General features: G+C 41.9%; 1 protein-coding gene across 3 annotated transcripts in view; it reads right to left on the bottom strand.

Annotated features, from left to right (window-relative positions):
• The window catches only part of HMGA2 (high mobility group AT-hook 2), a 135322-nt gene that overhangs the window by 99932 nt on the left and 10605 nt on the right, over positions 1-24785 (bottom strand). For all 3 annotated transcript variants that reach the window (XM_088652545.1, XM_035128506.3, XM_035128509.3), the window contains exon 3: positions 17362-17412. In XM_088652545.1, the coding sequence (XP_088508671.1) occupies positions 17362-17412 (51 nt within the window). The remainder of the gene's footprint in view (positions 1-17361; positions 17413-24785) is intronic.

Here is a 24785-nt window from a genome sequence, read left to right as displayed (position 1 = left end):
ACAGAAAACATCAGGTCCTGATGCAGGGAAATAGGAAAGATGGCAGGTTGGGAATGTGGGTTTATGAAGGGTGTGAATTAACAAGGTTCCACTTCATGGACCATTTCCTGACTTGAATTCAACGGACAATTTGACAAAGTAAAAGACCTGCAGAATATGATCCTTTGTAATGTACTGGGTAAACCTAAGCAGCTCTGGAGAAGCTGTTCTGTTTCACTGAGTACATGATGCATTTGCTAAAAACTTCCCTAAATCTATGTTTTGCCCAACAGACCAGAACAGCTGAGTAAATAATTTATAAACATATTAATATTGTAACTCCAGAATGGATTTATCGGAATGGGCAAAGCCTCATGTAACAAGGAAAGGTGTTGGTGACTGCAGCCCGTCTACGGTTTGTCCAAAGGGTAGATAACTGGACCCACTTTTAGTAATACTAATCACAGTAGCAGCAGCAGTAATAGTAACTGCAATTACTGCAACATCTCTATTATAGCAAAATACTAGAGCAGCAGCGGTGGACCCACAGGCTGAAGCAATTTGAACTGAACCACACACATCTTTTGACCCATTATGGTGTTTTGAGGGAGGAAAGCCTTTCCCACTCTATGCGAGTTAATGGAGAGGTTACTTGCCCCATTAGCTTGGATGGGGAGGGGAAGGAAACAGTTGGGGGCAGATCTCACCCTATTACCTCAAGGGTGTTTGGCTGAGGGGAAGTAGTCCATTACTCCCCAGACATTTTCAGGCCTCTTCCAGGGCTAGACTGGTCACTGGCTGAAGGGCTCAAGAGTGAAAAAGTGCATTTCACTGCACCTTGTCTGCTGGGACCTTGGACAGCTATTTTTTTGGTGGGTGGGTGGATGGCAGGCAAAGCTCAGCCTCTGCTTGCATTGGCCGCCCACTATCTCAGTTACTTCAAAATGCAGCTTCCCAGACTATAGATCTATAAAACTGAGCTCATGGTTCTACGCAAGATGTATAGGCTGGATCGAGCACTGCATTTTAGGTATGGGCAACGCTTCCATCAAATGCAGCTCTACATTCCGCCGACCGCTAAAATGCCATTGGGGAACCAGCAAGGAAGCCGATTGGTGGTGGTGTTGCTGTTGCCATAGTAGCAGAAGGGGAGGGATTACTGTGTGGCCATGGATATATGATGAAGTGCTAGGCCCATCAGTGGCAGTGTGCCAAGGGCAAGTGCTCCTATTTGATTTCTCACTACAATTGATTTGGACTACAATTCCCATCATCCCTAACCACTGATCCTGCTAGCCAGGGATGGATGCATATAGAGACTTTAGTATGTGTGTATGTGTGTATATATGTATGTGTATATATGTATGTATGTATGTATATGTGTATATATATATACATACACACACCTTTTGAAGAAGCTGAGCATTATATTCATATAGATGATGGATAGATATAGATATTATATAGATATATAGATTCTAACTTATATGATGTTTCCATTAGAACAAATTTGCAACTGTTCTGCTCACTTGATACTAAGGGACAGAGAGTGAAGTACCAAGATCAAAAAACATGAAATAGTTCTTTTGACTGGAGAATGGAATTTAGCCTATTATTATATTAAATTTCCTTTAATATAATTCAAACCTATCACTACATATGTTATTACTTCAGTGCTATGTTCTCTCTCTGTGTGTGTGTGTGTGTGTGTGTGTGCGTGTGTGTGCCAACTCTATGCCAATAAAGCATAACAGAGACTGCATCCACCCCCTACAAATTCAGGTACTTCAGAATTATGACTCCCACCTGACCTAAAAATGCAATTCTCAAAGAGGCAAAAGGAATGCTTTGAAGTCCGAATGACCACAAAAAAAAAAAATAATCTATGGTACATGTAAAGCAGGGGAGAGAAACTTTATCTAATTTGCCTTTTAGCTTTTCTTTGAACAACAAACCAAAAAAATATTGCAACCAGTTCTAAGAGGCAGAAACAAACATTTTAAAATGGAAATTTTGGACTTTAGCTCAACAAACAGCTTTTGTCACTGCATTCCAGGAGCAAAGCAAAAAAAAATAAAAAATCATTTACAGCAATGGTACAACGGACAGTTTATGCAGATACTTTGCTTCTGCTCGAGTGTCACAAATGACCAACTTAGAAGCCAATGTTAAACTTTAATCACATCATCCTAATCATCTGGTTTGCCCCGTGCTATGAAAGTGAAACACCCTGTTCTTGAACTCGCATCTGCATGGAACCATAAGGAGTGGGTGTGGGAGTCTCTACTGTTTTTCCAGAAAAACAGGAGAGTTCAAATGAATTTTCACTCCTCACCCCCAAAAACCCAAATGGAAGCAGCAAAGAAATCCACATGCACTAACCCTCAAACACTAGGTTTTAGGATTAAGAGTGCAGTTTACTGTGCTATTCCCCTGAACCGAAACTAAGTCTCTCTCCTCCCCCCCCCAATGCTCTTTAATCACCCCTAAGTAGTGGTGGGAGAGACCCACAGAATAGCTTCACAAGCAAAGGTCATCTTAACCCAGTTAGCCACTGAAAATGAGTGCTTGTGAAAGTAGGTACACAATGCTGACTTCTTTGTGTGCTTGGGTGCAACATATGAAGTTCCACTGCTGGCTGTCTCCTGCCTAACAGGGTTCTGAGCATCCAGTCAAGTGCATTCAGGACTCTTACCATAGCTGCCAAGTTATCCCTTTTTTTAAGGGATTTTCCCTTATGCTGAATAGGCTTCCTCGCGAGAAAAGGGAAAACTTGGCAGCTATGACTCTTACATCAGGAATTCTGATGGGGCCAAAAAAAAAAAAAGGTTAAAAGTTAAAAAGTTAAATAAGATGGCCCTCGGGGTCCCTTCAGCACTACAGTTTTAGGATTCTATGAAGTTAAATATCCACACACATTCTTCGTCTTCTTCTTTAGCGATCATTCGTAGCCGAGTAAGATTGTCTCTCTCTCTCACACACACACACGGATACATACCTTTAAAGACAGCCAACTAAAAGTCATACTCAAAGCAGACCCAATGAAAACAGTGGACTTAATAGGTCTACTCTGAGTAGTGGCTAACATTTGATATCACTGAGTGTGCGTGCATGTGTCAGGTTTGGGGAATCTTTAAGACCAAGGGTACATCCCCATCTGGAAAACCTATATGTGTGACTGAAGATGGACAGATGGACGGATGGAGACACAGACATTTATAATATAGCAGTTACAGTGGTGTCTTGGTTGTCAAACGTAATCCACTCCGCGAGTTCATTCAACTCCTGGAACGGGTCGAAAACCAAGGCGTAGCTTCCGATTGGCTGCAGGAGCTTCCTGCACTCAATCGGAAGCTGCGGAAGCCGCGTTGGATGCTTCCAAAAAACGTTCACAAACCAGAACACTCCCTTTCGGGTTTGCAGTACAGTGGAACCTTGGTTTATGAACACCTCGGTTTATGAATTTTCAGTTTACGAATGCCGCAGACCCATCTGGAACGGATTAATTCACTTTCCATTACTTTCAATGGGAAAGTTCACTTCAGTTTATGAACACTTCAGTTTATGAACAGACATCCGGAACCAATTACACCCATGTTTTGGGTTAAGTACGCTTCAGGTTGAGTACTCCACGGACCCGTTTGGAACGGATTAATCCACTTTCCATTACTTTCAATGGGGAAGTTTGCTTCAGTTTATGACCGCTTCAGTTTAAGTACTCCGCGGACCGTCTGGAACGGATTAATTCACTTTCCATTACTTTCAGTGGGAAAGTTTGCTTCAGTTTATGAACGCTTCAGTTTATGAACAGAGTTCCGGAACCAATTGTGTTCATAAACCGAGGTACCACTGTATTGGGAGCCAGAACATCCATGCACCAAGGTGTTGAACAACCAAGGTACGAGTGTGTGTGTGTGTACACACACACATATATGATATTTCTATGCATTCAGAGGCAGAGATATCGTCCCCGCTTAACCTGTCCTTTTAACTGCTACAGTATGGAACACTAAGATTCATCTAATAAATAAATAAGGCCCCACCCTCTGACCTGTATGTATAGGACCCGGATGCTTGCAGGAGTTCTTCAATTCCTCAGCAATGAAGACGCAGCACTCAATGAACTCTCAAAGGGAGCCTTCTTAATTATAGCTTCGCATATTACACTGTGGGAGCTCTGGCACGCATTATAGGTGTCATAGCAGAGCCCTTGTGAATCTAGCGCAGACTGAACTCAAAACTGAATCATAAGGAGAGATCATTTTAACTTACGTTCATGAAAACTAGTTAAACTGTCACGTGCACACACTCGCTCCTAAAAAGCATTCCAGGTGTTGTGATGGTGGGAACAGTGGTCTCAGAAGTTGAGGTCTTTCTTCCACTCGGAACCCACACATGCAACATTCTCAAATGAAATTTCTTTTATTTTTATTCTATGTATACATGTATATAGCCAATGAAAACAATCTCAAGGACATCAAACGCGCACACACGCAAAAGGCCCTCATTGAAATAACATAAAAGATCTAATATAAATCCATAAAAGCCAGGAAATTCAAAGATAAAGGAAGACTTTCATAGCTGGGAATTTCCCCTCCCCAAATATATTAGACTCCAGCATAAATTCACTTCCCCTTCACATGGATGTCATCAAGGCATTCCAGACACAAAAGAATACTGTACATCCACCCTCGATGGAACACCCTTGAGTTAATGGATTTAAACCAGAGGCAAATGCAGTGGGATGCAATTACCAATTTTTCTAGCTGGCTATGAAATCATGTTTAAAATAATTTTACAACAGCCGCATTCATCCTTTGCATCTCATTTCCTTTCGGCAGGATTTTCTTGTGTGAGTACATTTTGAAATGACCAACTGCCAATGACTGTGATACCACACAGCAATATCACTCGCCAAATTAAAATTTCACTGGAGAATCAAGAAGAATATAATGCTCTGATCGTGAGCGCATGTATGCCTACTTTATAAATAATCAGATGTAATCACAATGCCCTCATAAGAACAGCTTTACTGAGCCAGACAGTGGATCATCTAGCCGAGTAATTTTTCCTTGCAACGGTAGCCAGATCCAGATGTTTCAGGAAGTTACAACCTCCTGGCTATTATACAAAATAGTCTAGTGCTATCATTCACCCCAATCACTGGAGGTTTAAGCTTTTAGGCAGTCTCTAGGATTTTACCTCCTCTGATATAATGGAAATGAAAACTGCATGCCCACTATAGGTCGAATTATATAGGGAGAAGTGGGCCAGAAAATGTGTAGAGTGTTTAAAGAAATGAAGAAGCTTGTCCACAACTTTTCCATCAAATGTTCTATGAAGATTAGGCATTGGTATTAAAGGCATGCACTTGGTTCCTTATTAGATGCAATCTGTACAGCTCCTCCCTGTCTATAAAAAGAAGGGGGAATACTATTACTGTAAAGTTTGGCTGGCAACTTATGGCTGCCACTTTGAGAATGCGGGGGGGGGGGGATACTCAGCACCTGCTTTCTCCCTGTCATCATCCCTCAGTAGGTAAATTGATAAAACTGGGTTTGTGGTCTGTAATGATATATTATGCCCTCTGCTACTCTGCTTCCAAGCAATCAACTTTGCATAAGGAATCTGCAGGACAGTGTTATGACACTGATGTAATTACTGTACTCCATTAATAGGCCACAAATCAGAGATGGAGAACCTGGGGGTTCCCTGTTGTGGTTGAACTACAACTCCCATCCATCCCTGACCATTGGTCACACTTTTTAAAATAAGGGAAGTAAGTAAGCAGGTGCATAAACATGATAGCTGACTAATCTTGCATTCCAAAACACATGCTTATATAGTTTATCTATTTATCTATTTTATAAAATATTTGATACAACACTATTTCATTTAAAAAAATCAAAGCAGTTTACAGCAACAGTCGGTAAAACCATATACAAAAGCTAAAATCAAATGCCAATTAACTACTGTGGAAAGATGTATAGTGGACGCTCGGGTTGCGAACGTGATCCGTGCGGGAGGCACGTTCGCAACCCGCAGCGTTCGCAGCCAGCAGCACCACGTCTGTGCGGGTCATGATTTAGTGTTTTGCGCATGCGCAAGCACCGGAACCCGGAAGCAACCCATTCCAGGACTTCCGGGTTTGGCGCAGTGTGCAACCCAAAAACGCACAACCCAAATCGGCCGTAACCCGAGGTATGACTGTATTCTCAATTGCTTGCATAGCCCTGGTGGAATAGTAGAGTTCTCAGCAGGCATTTAGAAGGTGAAACAAAAGGCGCCTGTTGAATTTCTATTGGCAGACTCTTTCTTCTAGGACACTCTTTCTTGTTGGTGTCAAATGAGCCTCGCCAACACTGGGAAGGAGCAATGATGCTCCTGTAGATTGAGCTGGGGTACAAGAGTTCGGGTGACCCCTGAGATACCGTGGACCTAGTTGTTCAGGGCTTTGTAAATTAACACAAATGTAAATTAATAGCGTTGAAAATGATTGCTTGCTGCTACTGAAAATCTACCCCCACGAATAAATTTGCATAAGGAACATTTTAAAAAAATTACTCGCAGAACTCAACTGGCCAGCGTTGGCACTCTCTATTCTTGAAACAATGCTCTGGAGCTTGGAAGTTGAATCCACAACTGATTTCCCGCTCCTATACTCAGACTAAGAAATCAGATCACAGTCGCTTTGGAACATTTCTTCCCAAACCTTTGCAAATGTACAGGAAGATCATTTGATTGCCTCCTATGCAGACCAGCCAATGACTTCAGTATGAACTCTGAATGAAGCATGACCAGAATCAGGCCCATTCATTACAGGAAGAGCTCTGTTGCACCCAATTATTGTATAAATGCTTTAAACATTTAGGAATGCATGCTCCCCACAGCTGCTTCTTCTGTTCAGGATTTTTAACGCTTATGAGCTGGTGGCAAGCTTTTATTTTCTTTTTCTATTTGTTAAAAAAAAAAAGTTCCCTTAACAGACAAATGTAAAAACAGGCCCCCGGGACAGATTTTGTCATCACCGACATGTCACAATACAGTATGAATGAGTTCTAAGCGAGCGCAAAGGAAACCTCAAGGATATGTTAGCACAAAGCAACGTTGTTAAGATCATAAAAGGAAAAATTCCATGTGTTTGTATTAGGACATGAAAAGGGTCCCCAGTTCATCTTGATGAGGCTAATTGATGCGACAGTCAAACTAGATTAAGATAACATATTGGATCAAGTCACCCGTTTTATGGCACACTGGAACTACAGGTTCCAGTCTGCCTTTCAAATGTGTGTAAACTATTTAAACGTAACAGATGCAAACTCCAGGCTGTCTCACTGATCATTTTAGCACAGGTTGCCTCTATTTCTCAGGGCCCAAAAGCAGCTGCAATAGCACAGATCTGTGACTTCCATCTCTTTGGCAAAGAGCCGCCATAAGGGCTTGGGCTGGATCCCCGAATTATGATTTACCAGAAGGATCAAGAAGAAATAAGTAACACTGTAACTGTATATATGAATACTTTATAATTATCAGATGCAATTGCAACATCAGTAGGGCTGGGCGATATATCAATATACCGTCCAAAACCAGTTTGAAGTCCATATTGTGATATCGGTTTTATAATTCTCGACCTGGCAATATATGGCGTGTGTGTGTGTGTCAGTATACTCTATGCAAAAATCACGTGGGGGAAAACAGTGAAGCCACCCAACGCTTCTCTCAAGTCCTGCAGTGCCTATTAATTCTGTCGGCTCAGCTCAGTCCTTGCCTCATGCCGCAGGCAGCAAATCACAAGAGCAGGAAAAAGCATGAAGCCAGTCAATGCCTCCATCCCTATTTCAGACATTGTGATATGTTGCTATATTGTGATGTTTAGCTGGTGATATAGCACAATGTTTTAAAAAAAACCCAGATATTGCCCAGCCCTAAACATCAGCTGGTCAGGACCATGGTGTTGTGCGAGGTAACCCATTCCCCCACTGCCATTTCCCCAAAGAAACTGCTCACCCACCAGCTGCTATCAGCCTGGCTATAGAAAAGTTACATGATTTGGAGCAGATAAAGGTTGACTGAATCAAGGGGTGGGGTGGAGTGTGCAGGGAGGCATAGGCTCTGTCTGGGTTGCTATAAAGGCAGGTTGATTTCTCTTCCTAGTTCTGTGATAGACAGCATCCTTTGCATCCAGAAGGTCCCAGATTCAGCCCCCAAGTATCTTGAGTTGGTTTGGTAAAGACTCTTGCCTGCAATCCAACAGTTGCTGCCAGTCAAAGTCGTTATAAGGCATGCTCCTACATTCCTTCTCTCGCCGCCATGGTTCAGCGGTTGGGGATGGTCAAGTAAGCCAGCCAGGCAATGGGGAAGTCTTTGTTCTCTCTGTCTCTTTTACATATTTCCTCCGCCATATTGCAAAGTGGCTGGCCACTGGGAAGAGTGTGGAAGGAGGATCAGGTGGCAGTCTGTTGATTTAAGAGTCCTGCACCACCATTCAGAGGATCACTGAGACCAGACCAAACAACCCTAGTGATTCCTGCCTTTTATAGGATAGTTCCAGATGAGAGCTGAGAGCCTACTGCTAAATCTGGAGGGGTGGGGGAACCAACCACCACCCAGGAACAGGCCAAAACATTCCTGGGAACTTGATTGTGAAAACCTGCAAAAAATATATCCAAACACGTGGGAATTTCCTCACACACCGCCCTAAGTTGTTTTATATGTTATGTATTAACTGATTATTAGACCTATGTACCAGGGTGGCCTACAAATAAAATATCATTAAATCATCATAGCTATCTTGTAAAAAAAGGGGGGGGGGTTAAATATAATTTCCATGCAGGACATATGGCCTGTATACTATTAAATTCAGCAGCTATGTTTTACCAAAGAAATAAGCTGATAAAGTTGCATTTAATGCAAACATGCAACAACTGTTCAGTCTCAGCCATTCAGTGAATATGCTCCATAAATATAGCAAATTCTTTTATTAGCAACACTGGAAATTTCCAGAGGGAAAACAATGGACCATACATACAGTTATGTTCGTAACCCCAGTGGCTCCCTTTCACATCCAAGAGCATGAACAATGGTACTTCAACGGCTAATTTAAATGTATTCAAAAACTGTATCAGAGACTTCTCTCCTATCAAAAAACTTATTATCATTTGTGTAAGGTGTCAAGAGCAGGCTACAGAGATATTAGCAAAGAGCGTTGTTTCTGATCCTTGCAGTTGTTACCTTGCTTTTTCAAACTCTGAGGCCAGCAACAAATAAATGAAAGGGAATACAGTGTAAGAAATAAGAATAAAAACAGGTAGAGTTACCTAGGTCATACATAAAGTACTTTATTGCTGGTTTTTAAAAAACCTCCATGTGTCGTAAAATTAGAAACCATCTCCTGGGAAATATGTTTTTCAGTTGCTATTGCTTAATAAGAGATGCCTGCTTTCATATATAGCCTATCCAATGCTACAAGGAAACAGAAGAGGGAGTTTCATTTTAGGTTTTCGTTTGGAGGAGGAAAATACACACAGTGCACATGCCTTTTATATGGGGCCCTCGGAACTCTATATAACGTGACACCATTAAAAGAGATATGCATATGTTTGCATGCTTTGCAACTAAACTCAGATTCCCCACGGGGGTAAGCGCAAGGGGCTTGGAATCGCTCCCAACGTATCGCATATAAAAATGGAATCATTATATGCTTGTCAAAAGGTATATTTAGCCCGAAAGATAGTAAACGGCCTGCCTGACACCTCACTGAACTAGAAACAGAACCCAGGAATCCTAAGTCATAATCCACTTTCCTAAACATAGACCACTCACATTTGGAAACTCTCGAGAGTGTCACAGATACTGAACCTACCTCACGAGAGGTATTTTCTCCACCAAGAACTAGATACGTCCATCACGGCAGAAATCAGACACTTGTTTTCAATAAATGGCACTTTATGGTTTAATCATCAGCATGCTTACTCAAAAGTATGTCTCTCTGCATTCATTGGGACTTATTCACTAGGAAACATGCTTGGGGTTGCAGTCTTAAAAGGCAAAAAAACAAACCAACACCTAATTAGCATGGTGTATGTCTTTCTGCTCATAATAGATCATAATCAGTTCTCCCTTGTGAAAGGTTAATACATACATACAAACTTCTCATGATTACTGTACACTTGAAAGCAGCTAGCTAAAAGTGTGAATTCACCATTCAGAAGCATCGTTTGAGGTGATATGAATGTTATAGCAGTGGTATTAAATCTGCGACATGGGCTACTCATGCATGTAAGTTATTAGTGGATGTTGACATCAACCAATTAATGACTGTCCTTGGTAATTACTGAAAGTGAAAACTGGCCACCAGTTCTGCTCCTAGTTGGGGATTTTTAAATGGCTTCTGTTTCAATATATAGCATTGTTGTCCCATAGGAAAATACCCAAACACCCAGCACAATTTTATTTTCTACCAGTGTGGCAATGGCTTTTATACTTAACAAATGGAACCGAGGGGTCTTTTCTGATATGGAGATTTGCTATTATGGTTGCTAGCAAAAAATGTACACTGCAGTACAGGTATGGTGGTTGAGACAGCAGCTTGTTCTCCCACTGACAAAATTTAGTGCAAACTTTGGTCCTAGCTCCCAACCAAAACAAGTTGACAGAGGCTCTTTCTTGTAAATAAGAAAGACCTTCGTTCAGGCAAGTAGTGGTGTGAGCCATGATTCAGGAGTTCAGGAGCAGGCTAAGAAGTTCAGAACTGGACAGAAACAAGGAAGGTGTCCCAACAAGTTTCCCCACCCCTCCTGCCAAGCTTTTAAAGATGAGGTGTGGTGTGCTCACTCACAAGACCCTTTTGTCAAGCAGGAATGTTGAGCTTGCAAGCACACACTCTACCAGGGTCTGCTCCCATCTGCAAAGGCAGCACCTGATTATAGGAAACAAGGCTGCACCCTCCTGCTTAGTTACTCCGACCTCCTATTCAGCCTCCCCTATCAGCTATCAGAGCCCTCCCCATCCTCCACTGAGGCTCTCTGGTCTGCAGGAGGGTCATAGGGGAGAGCCAGTATACATGCTTCTCCTTTCAAAGTGGTTGAAGTCATGGCAGAAAGGAGATATCCACCCCCTCTTTCTTACGGTTCACCCTGGCTCCCCAACTTTTTCTCTACCTCCTCTGTCTGGACCTGACAATCAAAGCCCGATCCTGAGAGCACTGCAGGGTTCGTGACAATTGCTTATCCCTTTTGTTTACAAAAGTCTATCAAATGCCATGTTCTCTGATGGTGCTGTATAATCATACAGTTGAATGGTCTAGCCTCCATGCTTCAACCATAGCAGCAAAAAGAAGAACAAACACTACACAGTTGCATGACTGATGTGTAACATGTCTGTCAGATACTCTTTTCTTTAAAACATAGCCCATATCACTGGCAGGGCCATCACCCAGTGCTCTGAAAATTAAAGAATGCTGGAAAAAGAAGCCTGCTACAAATGCTACATTTATTGGGAAAATGTCTTAGTACATTTCATGGATGGAGAAAATATGTCAAAAAGCCCACAGGTCCCTTCAATCTCTACCTACCTTCCCCCCCTTTTTTGGTATGCATGTTACAAACCTCAGTAAGCATCTCTTCATCTATGAGCTCTCTTGCAAATGGATATATTTTGATTAGAAGTTGCCTCTGTGCTCATTCCTTGTGGGAAGTTAAAACAGTCACAGCAAGGAGCATGGCCTTTTCACCGATAGCCCTGAGTTAAAAGAACAACATTCTAGAAGGTGGCGAGTGTTTGGATTTTAGAAAGAGACATAAAACCTACTTGTTTTCCAAGGCCTTCAGCTGAGAACTGATCTAACCACCTAATTATGCATGTTAGCACTTTTTTTGTGTTCCTGCTTGTTTTAAAAGTGCTGTCTTTTTTAATTGAAATTATTATTTAATACAGACATATTTTATCCTCCTCTACCTGGAGTACTTGGAGAGATGCAATAAAAATGTATTAATGTCCACACTTTTTTAAATGTGGACATTAATACATTTTTATTGCATCTCTCCATGTAAAAAAGTGTTCCATTATGGCTGCGAAATTAAGCAAATTGAGTTGAAAACACAGCCTGAAGTCAATGAAATTTACAGGTTAATTGCTTCAATTCACAGTTCTTTGTAAAGAGCCCGTGGGCCAAAGATGTTCACTACTTTAAAAGACTGTGCACAGCTTCTAAAGAGATGTTCATCTTTGACTGTGGGCAGAGAGAAGGAATGTCAAAGCCTACTGCACTGACTGCTAATCGTCATGCATGAATCCACTTCAGCAAGGATCACAGCATTAACCAATCCTGAAAGATGGGAACCCCATTTTTACCCTGCACCATACATATTGATGCACACTACTCATCTTCAGTAGGGCAACCTGTGAACAGGCCACAGATCGCTCTGGGGAATCAGAGCCATTGGCTACGATCTGGCACACAGCTACGAATGCTTAAGTCCCATGAAAATCACTGGGCTCGAATCAAGTATCTGTGGAACCGTATTCCTGTCGAGATTATGACAGCCGCCCACTACTGTATCTGTAATTTACAAAAACAACTGAATACATTTTTGTTTCAACAAGCTTTCTCAACCAGGTGCAAAGGTCATTCCATGTTGTTTTTAAACCTACACCTTTTTTAATATACTTTAGCTGGTTTAAGTATATATCTGTAAATCACATTGGAACCTATAGATGGAAAGCAATTTACAAATGTATAAGTCATTTACGGAGATTGCCTGGATATGTCAGGCTTTGGGCAAGAAATAATTGTTTGTATATTTGAAACTAAGATACTGATTCCAGATTTTGGTTTGTATTTGGGGTCTCCCTGATCAAAGAATGCATGACATTGTGCTCTATGCTTATTCCAGTAATCTTACTTTCACATAATGCTTTTCAGGAGCAATATAATTTTATTGAAAAGATAAAGTAATTTACTACACACTTCAGAATGCACTTTATGCCGTTGTTATTATTATGACTTCTAGTACTATTCCAAGGTATCACATTGGTCCGATAAATTTAGTTACCATTTCAAAAAAAAAAAAAAACGAGAATCACCAGATGTAAAGTATATAACTTGGAACTGGAAGGAAGACTTGGCTACCACAAGTTCTGCAGAGCTCCGTTAGCTAATATATCTCTGCATGTACACATTGAAGGAAACAGGAGAATTAATACTTTACAGTTTGATGAACAACATATGACACAGAATCCTAGACTCACAAAAAGAAAGGCTTGCAGAGTTATACAAAAAAGCAAAAAAGCAAAACTCGACCACATGTAATTTTGCACCTTCTACCCCACCTCAAATATCATAAAAAAAACAAAAAATCTCAGTGACCCCTATTATAAATAATAGAGTGGTTTAGAAGGAATGCTAACTGCAAATGCACTGGATTAAATACAAAAATAAGTCCAGTGCAATTTAAAGGTTTAAAGGAAATGTGTATGACAAACAGAGGTGGAGTGTAAACTGAGGTGGGTTGTTAAAATGCAAAGGGCCATATGGCTTTGGGTAACATCCTCCTCCCTTTTTTTTTTTAACATCTCTTTATACATGGCTCTCAACACAGAGTTCTGCATGTGTGGTCCATTATATATCTGGCGATCCTTCCATAAAGCATTAACTTCAATGGAGGGAGCTATGCACACCTTTCGCAGGTATGGGTGTGTACCCCTTTAGAAGCATCCGATCTCCCCCATCCACAAATAACTACCAGATAAGGGTGATTTTTTTATTTAAAAAAACCCAACAACACTATTTTATCATCTTCTGATAAAAAAATATGACCATGAGTTTTAAAACCCTTCACACTTTCTGAAAGATTAAATAATATAACTCAGGGGTGGTTGACTCCCTGCCAGGGAACCTGAGCCAGCCCATAAGCAAATTTTTCATCCTACCCTACCCCCCAAAAAACATTTTGGCATAAATGGTATAAAGAAAAGGTAATGTGGACATGGCACCAGGATGGGCGGAAACATGGAAAGCACTCCTCCCGGTCTTGCACCTTGATAGTGAGGCAACTGCCCCCTCCGCTGCTGATGACGTCATCTGATGAACAGGGAAGGGATATTTGCATCCCCACCAGCAAATGGCAGAGGAGGCAACAGGCATCCCATTGGGCTGTGGGGCTTGGGTAGAGAGTGTTTGGACGCACTCGTCCCTGGCATGCAGACCTTGTGGGCTTGGGAAAATTGAACTGTGCCAATCAATCCTTGCTTCCACCATCAGCTTTATGGTTGTGAAGACAGCACCAGCAGGATACAATAGGCTTTCCCTCCAACAGTGAACTTCTTCACACACAAAATTAAAGTGTAGTCCTTTAACAACTATTTGCAATATACTCGTTCCGTGGAAACCAGAGAGAGAGATAGAGAGAGACACTATAAAAAGCATACATTACCCTTACTCTTCATTTCTCAAAAGATGACATTCATCTAAAGCTACAGCATATGGTTAAAGAATCTCTTAAAAGCAGGTCTAATATCAAAGGTTTGCGTCCCCACAAAAATGTTATTTTTAAAAAATGAGCAACTTCTGGGGCTCACACACTGCCAATGGGCTTGCCACTGAATGAATTGCCTCTACCATTTCCATCATAATGTAAAAATTCTTCAATTATGTTTCCACGTGCAAAAATAAAGGGGGGGTAGTTTTGGACCAGCTAAGGCTGAATGACATCCTTACTTCTTTGAAGCTGCCTGGTAGTGAGATAGATAGACCATAGGCCAATCTAGTTCAGTATCATCTACACTGACAGGCAGCAGCTCTTCAGAATTTCAGGCAGGGTCTCAATCCAGAGATACCTCTTTCCTCTACTCCAAGCAGTTGCATGACGTAAACTTTGCCTCTGAACCTAATGTGTGCCTACATGCCCCCTGCACAGGAAACAGGGATGGCCACTGTCTGCTCTTCAACATCACAACTGGCATCCTACTGCAGTTTTTTGTCCACATTACCCAGCTCATCCCATTCTCTTCACATGGAGGAGGAAGATCAGAGCCCTACTGAGATGGCCCAGGCTCCCGAGCTCAATATTGATTTGACTTACATCCTCGCTGCCTGGAGAGCAGCAATGACTAGTGAAGTATTGGAGGGAGCAGGAGGATGAAGGGCATGTTTGAAGGTGACCCGGAAACTACAACTAATCCAGAATGCAGCAGCTAGACTGGTGACTGGAAGGGGCTGCCGAGACCACATAACTTGAAAGACCTACATTGACTCCCAGTACGTTTCCGAGCACAATTCAAAGTGTTGGTGCTGACCTTTAAAGCCATAAACGGCCTCAGCCCAGTATACCTGAAGGAGCGTCTCCACCCCCATCGTTCAGTCCAGACACTGAGGGCCTTCTGGCGGTTCCCTCGCTGCGAGAAGTGAGGTTACAGGGAACTAGGCAGAGGGCCTTCTCGGTGGTGGCGCTTGCCCTGTGGAATGCCCTCCCATCAGATGTCAAGGAAATAAACAACCATCTGACTTTTAGAAGAGATCTGAAGGCAGCCCTGTTCAGGGAAGTTTTTAATGTTTGATGTTTTATTGTGTTTTTAATATTCTGTTGGGAGCCGCCAAGAGTAACTGGGGAAACCCAGCCAGATAGATGGGGTATAAATAATAAATTATTATTATTATTATTATTATTATTATTATTATTATTAGTATTATTTGGTAGAGAGACCGGGCCTGTGTTGGCACCAGAAAGAGCAGCAACAGAGCAGCAAAGGAAAGAAGGCCTTGTTCTTTGCATGTGTGACAGTGAATGTGCACCCTGCATGCTTCTCGGTTATTGTTCTGTGCATGCCACACCACTGCTGCTTTAAGAGGTGCAAGGAGATATTCTCCTGCTCCATCCTCTTCCATCCTGGGAGGCACAAACCTTACCTCAGATGCTGAGTTGGTGTAGCAAAGCGACCTGCATGTGCAAATCCTCTTCCCTCAGGCACCCTCGGTGACGCTAAAATCCGCTCCCCCTCCCTGCCTCTCGCTTCATTCTATAGCATTGTTTTGGCTCCCCCAGGGATCGATCGCACTGGTTGTGCTACCCTAAAACTGCCTCTGCCTTAGGCCCGCCTTTCCCTGCTCTGAAGTGATCCAGACAGGAGAAATAATATGAATCACTGAGGCAGTGGGTATAAGTTTCCTACCATTGGAGCGGGGTGTTTTCCAGAAACTATGGGACATTCATGAAAGAGACAAAGGAGTTTTGTTTATTAACCTGCTTTTTGTATACACTGCGTTTGAATGTTATCCTCTTTCCTAATCACGTTTGGACTCCTGATAAACCCCACTCTTTAACCTTTGTAACTGAATTACTCAACAAACTACCTCAGTGTTCTGTTTCCCCTCCACCTCTCACTTAAAAAGGGAAGAGCTGAAGTTCATTCATGCTGATAAGACACAGATATCCCCTCCCAGCAAACAGTAGTAAAATGTGTCTTTGAGCAAACTCCCAGAGTCTAAAGGTAGGAAGCGGTGATAACTCCTCACCTGTCTTTAACTCTCAGCAAGGGTGCTGCAGGTTTCTGTGAGTCTCATTCAAGAGGCCTCTAGTGAGCCCCCCCCCCCTGCCCCCTATAAATGCACATCAGGGTGGGGAACTTGTGGCCCTCCAGATTTTTGTTGGACTGCAAGTACCATCTTCATTGACCCATGGCCATGCTGGTTGATGACAACGGGAGCTGGAGTACAACAACCTCTGGAAGCCCCAAGTTCCCCAATCCAGAATCTGCTCCTCACCAGTGCCACTATGGGTTGATGCTCCTCTCCTTCCCTGCAGAACTAGCACAGGTCCCATCCCTTTCCATGACTCACTGCCATTGCCAAGGCGTGGAGGGGAGTGGGTTCTGGCCAGGAGGCTCCAAGGACTTGGAAGAGCAGTGATGGTGGCAGTGGGGAGAAGGAGTAGTACAGATACCTTGTCAGACACAGACTTTTTGCCCCTAGCCATTACAGGGGGCAGGGATATACATACACCATACAAGGGTAATGAGCATGTATAGCCTGTCTCACGCCAGGGGTGTGGGGAGGTCACTCATCAGGGCAATTATAGGGAGCATGTGCGGCCTCCTTGTGTGCCACCTCTCTGCCCCTCCACTTCTGATGTGCTAACTCCAACCATCTCAGGCCTGGCATTAGCAATCTGTGCCCTCCACCCATTCATGGGCCCTGGAACATGCCTGCCAATACCAACCTCTGATGATGGGGTCTGGTTCACTGGATTGAGGCACATTGAATTGACCGCAGCCGTTTGTTAAACTAAAACGAAATAGCTGCCTTCTTTCTTTCTTTTTAAAGTTACCTTGCTGAATTCTTAAGAGAGGAAAAATTAATTTGATAAAAACTAAAAATGCAATACTTACCCATTTCCTGGGTCGGCCTCTTGGTCGTTTTTCTCCAGTAGCTTCTGCTTTCTGTAAACAAAAAACACAAGATATGTATTTGTAATTACAGTACGTTATATGATATTGTTAGGCAATTTTGGTGGGTTGGGTTTTTTTTAATACTGTCTTTAGTCAGTGCATACTTCCCGCAACAGTGTTCATTTTATTTATCTATTGATTAGATGAGAGGCACAAAGAAAAATCACTTTGTTATCTCTCTGTCCCCTATAGAGAAATGCTGCTCCCATCCTTTCATAAAACGGAATGAGAACCTCTTTGTTTAAGGAAGGAAACTGCTTCTTTAAAAATGATAGACTATTCACTGTGTTCTCCTTGTGTCTAGACTATTGATAAGAATGTATGGAAAAGCAAATCAACATACTTGACAAAGACTATCCTTTGGACATATCTGTTTAAAGAACTTGTCTTTGTTTTGCAGGCCAAAACTAACTCAAAATGTTAGTGATGGCAGCTAACGCAAAAGCCTGGGGCTTGGGGAATCAGGAAACATAGGATCTGTCCCTGACTTGAATACTGACTTCCCAGGGAAATTGGGGTGGACACTCCAAAGCACAGAATCCTTATTAAATTACAGTGGAACCTCGGTTTATGAACACCTCGGTTTATGAATTTTCGGTTTATGAACACCGTGGACCCATCTGGAACGGATTAATTCATTTTCCATTACTTTCAATGGGAAAGTTCGCTTATGAACGCTTCAGTTTATGAACAGACTTCCGGAACCAATTACACCCATGCTTCAGTTTATGAACGCTTCAGTTTAAGTACTCTGCAGACCCGTCTGGAACGGATTAATCCACTTTCCATTACTTTCAATGGGAAAGTTCGCTTCAGTTTATGAACGCTTCAGTTTATGAACAGACTTCCGGAACCAATTGTGTTCATAAACCGAGGTACCACTGTATTACATCTTCCATCTGCCTCCTCACCCTTTCGATACATATATCTAGACTGAGCGGTCATTCTAATTGACACCAGAGACAGAATTAATAAAAGCACGGTGTGGCAATTCTTTTTGACTAATTCTTGAATTTAAAAATGTGTCATCTTACTTGTAAACGAACATTTTATCTCCCCTGCACCTTCACAGATCCTTTAGCAAGTTATGTGCATAAACCATTTTCCTAACTGCATGCAAAGCAGCTATAAATTAATATGGCTCGCTAACAACACTCGCCTATCCTATGTGTGGTTATTCATACGAAAGACTCACTGACATCACTGGCTGCCTCTCCCAACTGAGTGTGTGCAAGAATTATGTAGCTGAATTTCTATATAGCTATAGTTAAAATACAGTGGTGCCTCGGTTTTTGAGCGTCTCGGAAGCTGGACGTTTCAGAATCCAAACGCCGAAAACCTGGAAGTAATTGCTTCCAGGAAGTAATGGCTTTCGCTGCACGTTCTTCATTTTTCTCCACTGACTTTGCCAACCGCCCTTTGAGCCTCAGTTGTCAAACATTTTAGAAGTCAAACAGTCTTCCAGAACGAATTACGTTCGACAACCAAGGTACCACTGTATATATATTTAGCATATAATATGTATATAACTTTCCTTTCCTTACATTACCATAATAAGGCATACAACATTCCTGTAAACCTAATATTAACTTTCCAGTATGAAGATAATGGGGGAAGGGGCTGAGAGACGGTGAGCAAGACAAGGCTGAGGAGTATTGGCTTGACTAAGTACACCTGAGAAATAAATAGATGAAGAAGAGTGTTATTTTCAGATGTCGTGCTTAGGGTTTTAAAAATCATTATTGCTTAAGATAGTGTAAAGGGACCACTGACCATTAGGTCCAGTTGCAGACGACTCTGGGGTTGCGGTGCTCATTTCACTTTACTGGCCGAGGGACCCGGCGTACAGCTTCCGGGTCATGTGGCCAGCATGACTAAGCCACTTCTGGCAAACCAGAGCAGTGCAAGGAAACGCCGTTTACCTTCCTGCTGGAGAGGTACCTATTTATCTACTTGCACTTTGATGTGCTTTTGAACTGCTAGGTTGGCAGGCGCTGGGACCAAGCAACGGGAGCTCACCCCATCGTGGGGATTCGAACTGCCGACCTTCTGATCGGCAAGCCCAAGAGGCTCAGTGGTTTAGACCACAGCGCCACCCGCATCCCTAGAAGAGTGTGTAAGAATTAGCTTAATGTAAAAAAGAAGAAGAAGAAGTAAGATTTACATGTCTTCTTCTAGCCACTTTTGCCACTGGAGCGTGTTCCAGGAAGGAATGCCATTCCCCACCCCAGGAGGGCTTTAAGAAGTTCCCTACCTAAGGGGTGCCTTCATTAGGTACAATCCAGAGTTAACAAATCAAAACGATAAATTTCAGAATTAAAAATTGGCAAGATTTTTTTAAAGTACTTAAGATTTTTCTAAGGTAAAACAATACATTCAACTTAGAAGTTGTTCCAGTGGAAACCAGCCCCCCTCCTCCCCCTGCATACCCTCCGCACGTCTGCTTTGGGTCAGGAAAACCCCCCAGAACAACATGTAAGGGGGAAAGAGGGGAGACTGTTCTGTATAGCAAGTATAAATACTTGCACTGATGGAACAAATGCCTTAGTGCAAGGTTGAATTCCACCCATAGGATTTAATCTTGTTTCTCTTTTGGCTTCTGAGTCTTTCTGAGATATTCTGCAGTTACGTTTTCAAGATTTTCTCCCGAACTGGGAGATTTAAAAATTTCCTTTTACTCCCTTTACAGCTGTGATTAACACAGCTTTATCATACATCTCACCATTTTAGGCTTTAAGAAATCCCATCTAATCCCAGTAGTGCCTATGCCCTGTAATTAATAGTGTATGCATGTGTTTTCGTTTTTCCTTCGGGAATCTATCATCTTAATGTATCAGTTTACTTATTGGCAAATCTCTGTACATGACCATGCCATGTAAAGGGAATTTCACAGAAAGCTGGGAAAATACTGCCGTTGGTCCCTGCTACCCTCAAAGCAAATAAATGTAGCCAAATATCTCCACCATATCACCAAGGAGAAACGTGTGAAAATATAAAATTCACACTATTGTAGGGCAAAATTATCACTTCAAACTTGTTAAAAAGTTAATCTTTAAAGTGGTGAGTGTAAGGTGAAACTTTCTTGGGATAATGCATTAAGGAAGCCCTGGCTGCCTACACAAGAGAACTTATCTGTGCTTTGGTTATAACCAAATTCTAGTGGAGATTGCCACAAATAATGCAGCCATCCCTCTACGGTAACTTGAACTTCCCATCTAATCCCTTAAAAGCATTTTAGTCTGGCAAATGGTCTTTGGTCACCTTAAACCAAGAGTCACCGGTGTTCTGGAACTCAGGGGAACATTTGCAAACTAGAGGAACTATGGCGGTGACTATCTGTGTATGCCAGCCATGTACATGCACCACAATCACGCGCACACTGTCTCCACCCCTCCCGCAGGGCAATTAGGCTTCTGTCGGAGACGTCACAGCTGGTGAGGGGAGAGCTAAGTCTCCCTTCCCCACCAAAATGCTCTGCTCTGCTGCAATTAGGCTTGAAAATTGCTTCAACAGGCTACAACAGAAGGCTTCTTTCAAGCTTTATTTCAGTGGGGAAGGAAGTCATTGGGACTCTGCAGGTGCCAGAAAAGTCATCTACAGGCACATGTGTAGCTTGCAACCAATGTCTTAAGCAGATGCATCGTAAAGAAGGATGATCTTGCAAACACTCGGATTATTATACCCCTCAGTTTCCAGCAGAAATACAACATAATATGTAGAGGTGTGTATCAGGAGATGCCTCCAATATATAGTTATCATGGCTTGTGCTTCATTCACTAAACCCGACACCTCACACACACACTCCTCTCGGAATTCCCTTGCAAGCTAATGATAAATCAGCAAGTTGGGAAGCACTTTTCCTTCAGTAGGGGTACTTGAACAAATTAATGTGAACTTTGATATGAAGTGACCTGCTGGGCAACTTTTCCAGATTGGAACTTAAGTGATCTACTGGCGTTCAGACTTCTCAAATATTAGGACTCTCTTCTTGGCTTACTGCACTTTTCATTGCTTTTTTAATTGTGGAAATGGGATGGAACAGACATAGCAAACATGTGCCAAAGTGACGTAGACCCGAAGTAGACTGATACATCAATTTATGGCCAACTACTGCTGGCCAAAGAGCCCCAGCATCCTCAGCACCACTGTTAAGAGATGGTGGGGAGTTTCTCTCAATTCACACACAGCATTATTGGTCACCCCCCCAAAAAAACAACAACAACTAATTGCTGCCCATGCTTGGGTTGCTTACACAGTCATGCCTGCCCCTTGGAGGTATTTAGGGAGATCTGTTTATGAAAAGTAAGCATATTTGTTGTTTGGGGTGTGGTATGATGATTTAGAGATCTGTGGGTGAAGGGTGGTATGCAAATTAAATAAATACATACATACATACATACATACATACATAGGTAAATTCCTGGGAGAGCTACGGCTTTCAGAGTAAAAAAGAAAGAAAGCAAACAAACAAACAAACAAACTACAGTGGTGCCTCGCTTAACGAATGCCCTGCTTAACGAAATTTCCGCTTAACGAAAGGATTTTTCGAGCGGAGGTTGCCTCGCTAGACCAATTCGTTTTATGAAAAATTCGTCTAGCGAATCGCGGTTTCCCATAGGAATGCATTGAAATTCAATTAATGCGTTCCTATGGGCAAAAAAATTTTTTGTAAATGCAATGCATTCCTATGGGATTCACTAGACGAATTATTCGTTATAAGAAAAGACCCGTGGAACGAATTAAATTCATCTAGTGAGGCACCACTGTATATGTCCCTCTTAACTAAGGATAAGTTGTGACTAAGTCCCCAATTAGCTGCAAAACCCTTTGCATTTGAAAAAAGGGGTGGGAGATTACAATCAGAAATGCAGGCAAGCGTGAGTGTCCAAGAAACTTCAGGCTGATACTCTGCTCCTAAAGCTTTCCTGCAGTACATTCATTGCCTTTGAGAGCATTGTAGTAATCTGAACGGAAGTTACCAAAGCACAGATCACTTGTATTACCTAATGTCAAGATAATCACATAATGGCATATCACAAAACAGACAGAACATACAAGGGCACTTTCTGAGAAGGGTGGTGGTTCACTGAATTCCACCCACCCACCCACCCCAAAAAAATAGAGATTGGAAGAGATATTTGGACATTTACCACCAGCTAATCATACTTTGCTCATTTTCATGTAGTTACATTATTTAAAAGTCAATTATACACATAATGAGGAACTAGATCTTCCTACTTTTCTGCTCATATAGTCCTAATGGAGATTATGTGGTTTCCTGCCAATGAATATTGTTTCAGTGGAACTCTTTTTACGCATCCCCAAAGATTTTTCACATCGGACATTTCTCAGAGAGAGGAAGAAAACACTGAAACATTCCAGGTCTTGCTTTTTTTGATATGGAATGATGTGATAAACCAACGGAAAGTAATGATACCCCCACTCTGAAAGGCATGTGACCAAATTCCATGGATAGTTATTTGAAAGTAAGTTCCACTGGGTTAAATGCAATTTACTCCCAAGTAAGCATGGGTATGACTGTGGCCAGGAATGCACATTTAACTGAAGCTAAGCCACCTTAAACTAAGTGTGACTTACTCCTAAGTAAAACACTATTGGGATTGTGGAAAAAAGAAAGAAAGAAAAAGAAAGAAATACTGGAAGACTCATTCCCAATTATAAATTGTGTTGAAAATAATTATTGTTTGCCTGCCCTTCACCCTAAGGTCCCAGGGTCAGTTACAACATTAAAACACAATATTAAAATTCCTGCATTGCAGACCACTGGACCAGATTACCCTTGAGGTCCCTTCTAACTCTACGATTCTATGATTCTAAAAACAGTTTAGAACAACTTGCAATCACAAAAACAAGGTGGGTCCTAAATATATTCGCCTCAAGTGCCAAAAGCTAGCATAAAAGCCACCTATGAAACAAACCGTACTGTATTTCCTATCTGGAATAATTTTTGTTATAATAAAAATATATTATCTGGAAAGGACTATTTCTTAAAGATTAAAGCTGTTAGAGGTCACAACGCCCAGTCACTTAATGTGGTACAGTCAACATTCCTCACATATAATTTTATTTTACTCAAGAAAGAGAGGAAGAAAAAACCCACCACGGATTTGTATTCTAGAGGGAGGAAAATAAGTCAGCCAATGTTTATTTTATGTACTTTTTTGGTGTCAATTCATGTTGTGTCTAGAATGTGGGACAGAACAGACAATACGACAATACCTCAAAGATAATGAGGAGGGTTATTTTAAACCAGCCATGACTTACAAGGGGTCTTAGGGGTTCTCATGTTACTTTTCTTTTCCTTAGAGGGGCAAAAACTTTACATCAGTAATATGAGGATGCTTCTGTAATGGACGACACAAATGAAGCTACTAGGAACATTAAGGGGGCTAGGTCTTCCTCAATGCTCCAGATTTTGTTGTGCTCAAATGTTCTGTGGCAAAAGATCCTGCTAAACCTTCTTAGATACACTAATAGCTAAAATTGTGGAAACCGTTAGGAAAAGTTGTATTTCTGAGGTTTGAGGGCTCATCACATCAGCCTTTTTTAGAATAATACCATAACATAATGCCATAAAAAGTATATATCATTAGAAGGATAATTTAATGCAGACTATAATGCAACAAACTGTGTTGAGTTACTTTTATTCTATCAAACGTTATAGCCAAATAAACCCCAAAAAGCACAACTGCTCTCTTCACTCTGTTTGCCATTGGTGAGTTTTGAGTTACGGTAAGGAAACTCACCAATGGCAAACAGAGTGAAGAGAGCTGACTGGTCATCTAGAAACCAATGCAGTAGCCCTGACTGCATTGGCCAGTCACTGACTATAGAACAGAGAGGGAACATCCAACCTGTGGCGTCCCTTGGGCCAAGCCCACCAGCCATACAGCCAATATCATATACAGTGGTACCTCTACTTATGAATTTAATGCGTTCCGAACGCACATTTGTAAGTCGGAAAAAATTGTAAGTCGAATCCCATAGGAATGCATTGGGAGAAAAAATCTGTAAGTACAGTAGAAGCAACCCTATCTAAAAATTCGTATGTAGAAAAAATCCTATCTAAACCACATCCAAGATGGCGGACGGAGCTCCATTCGTAAGTAGAAACATTCGTAAGTAGAGTTATTCGTAAGTAGAGGTACCACTGTACGGGCATCAGGTGAAGTTGAAACTGGGCCAGAAATGGATTTAGAGGCAAGGTGCTTTGAAGCACCAACTATCAGCTGGTTATTGGGGCTTCAAAGTACAGAGCAAAGACCAACAATCAGCCAATCACGAAGAGAGTCCTGTGTAGCCAACAATCAGCTGCACAGCCAACATCTTATTTGGAATCCATC

Source organism: Zootoca vivipara, chromosome 9, assembly GCF_965207765.1.
Source record: "Zootoca vivipara chromosome 9, rZooViv2.hap1.1, whole genome shotgun sequence".
NCBI classification, from domain to species: domain Eukaryota; kingdom Metazoa; phylum Chordata; class Lepidosauria; order Squamata; family Lacertidae; genus Zootoca; species Zootoca vivipara.
The sequence above is the reverse complement of the archived record's forward strand: the minus strand, read 5'-3'. Positions and strand labels throughout refer to the sequence as shown.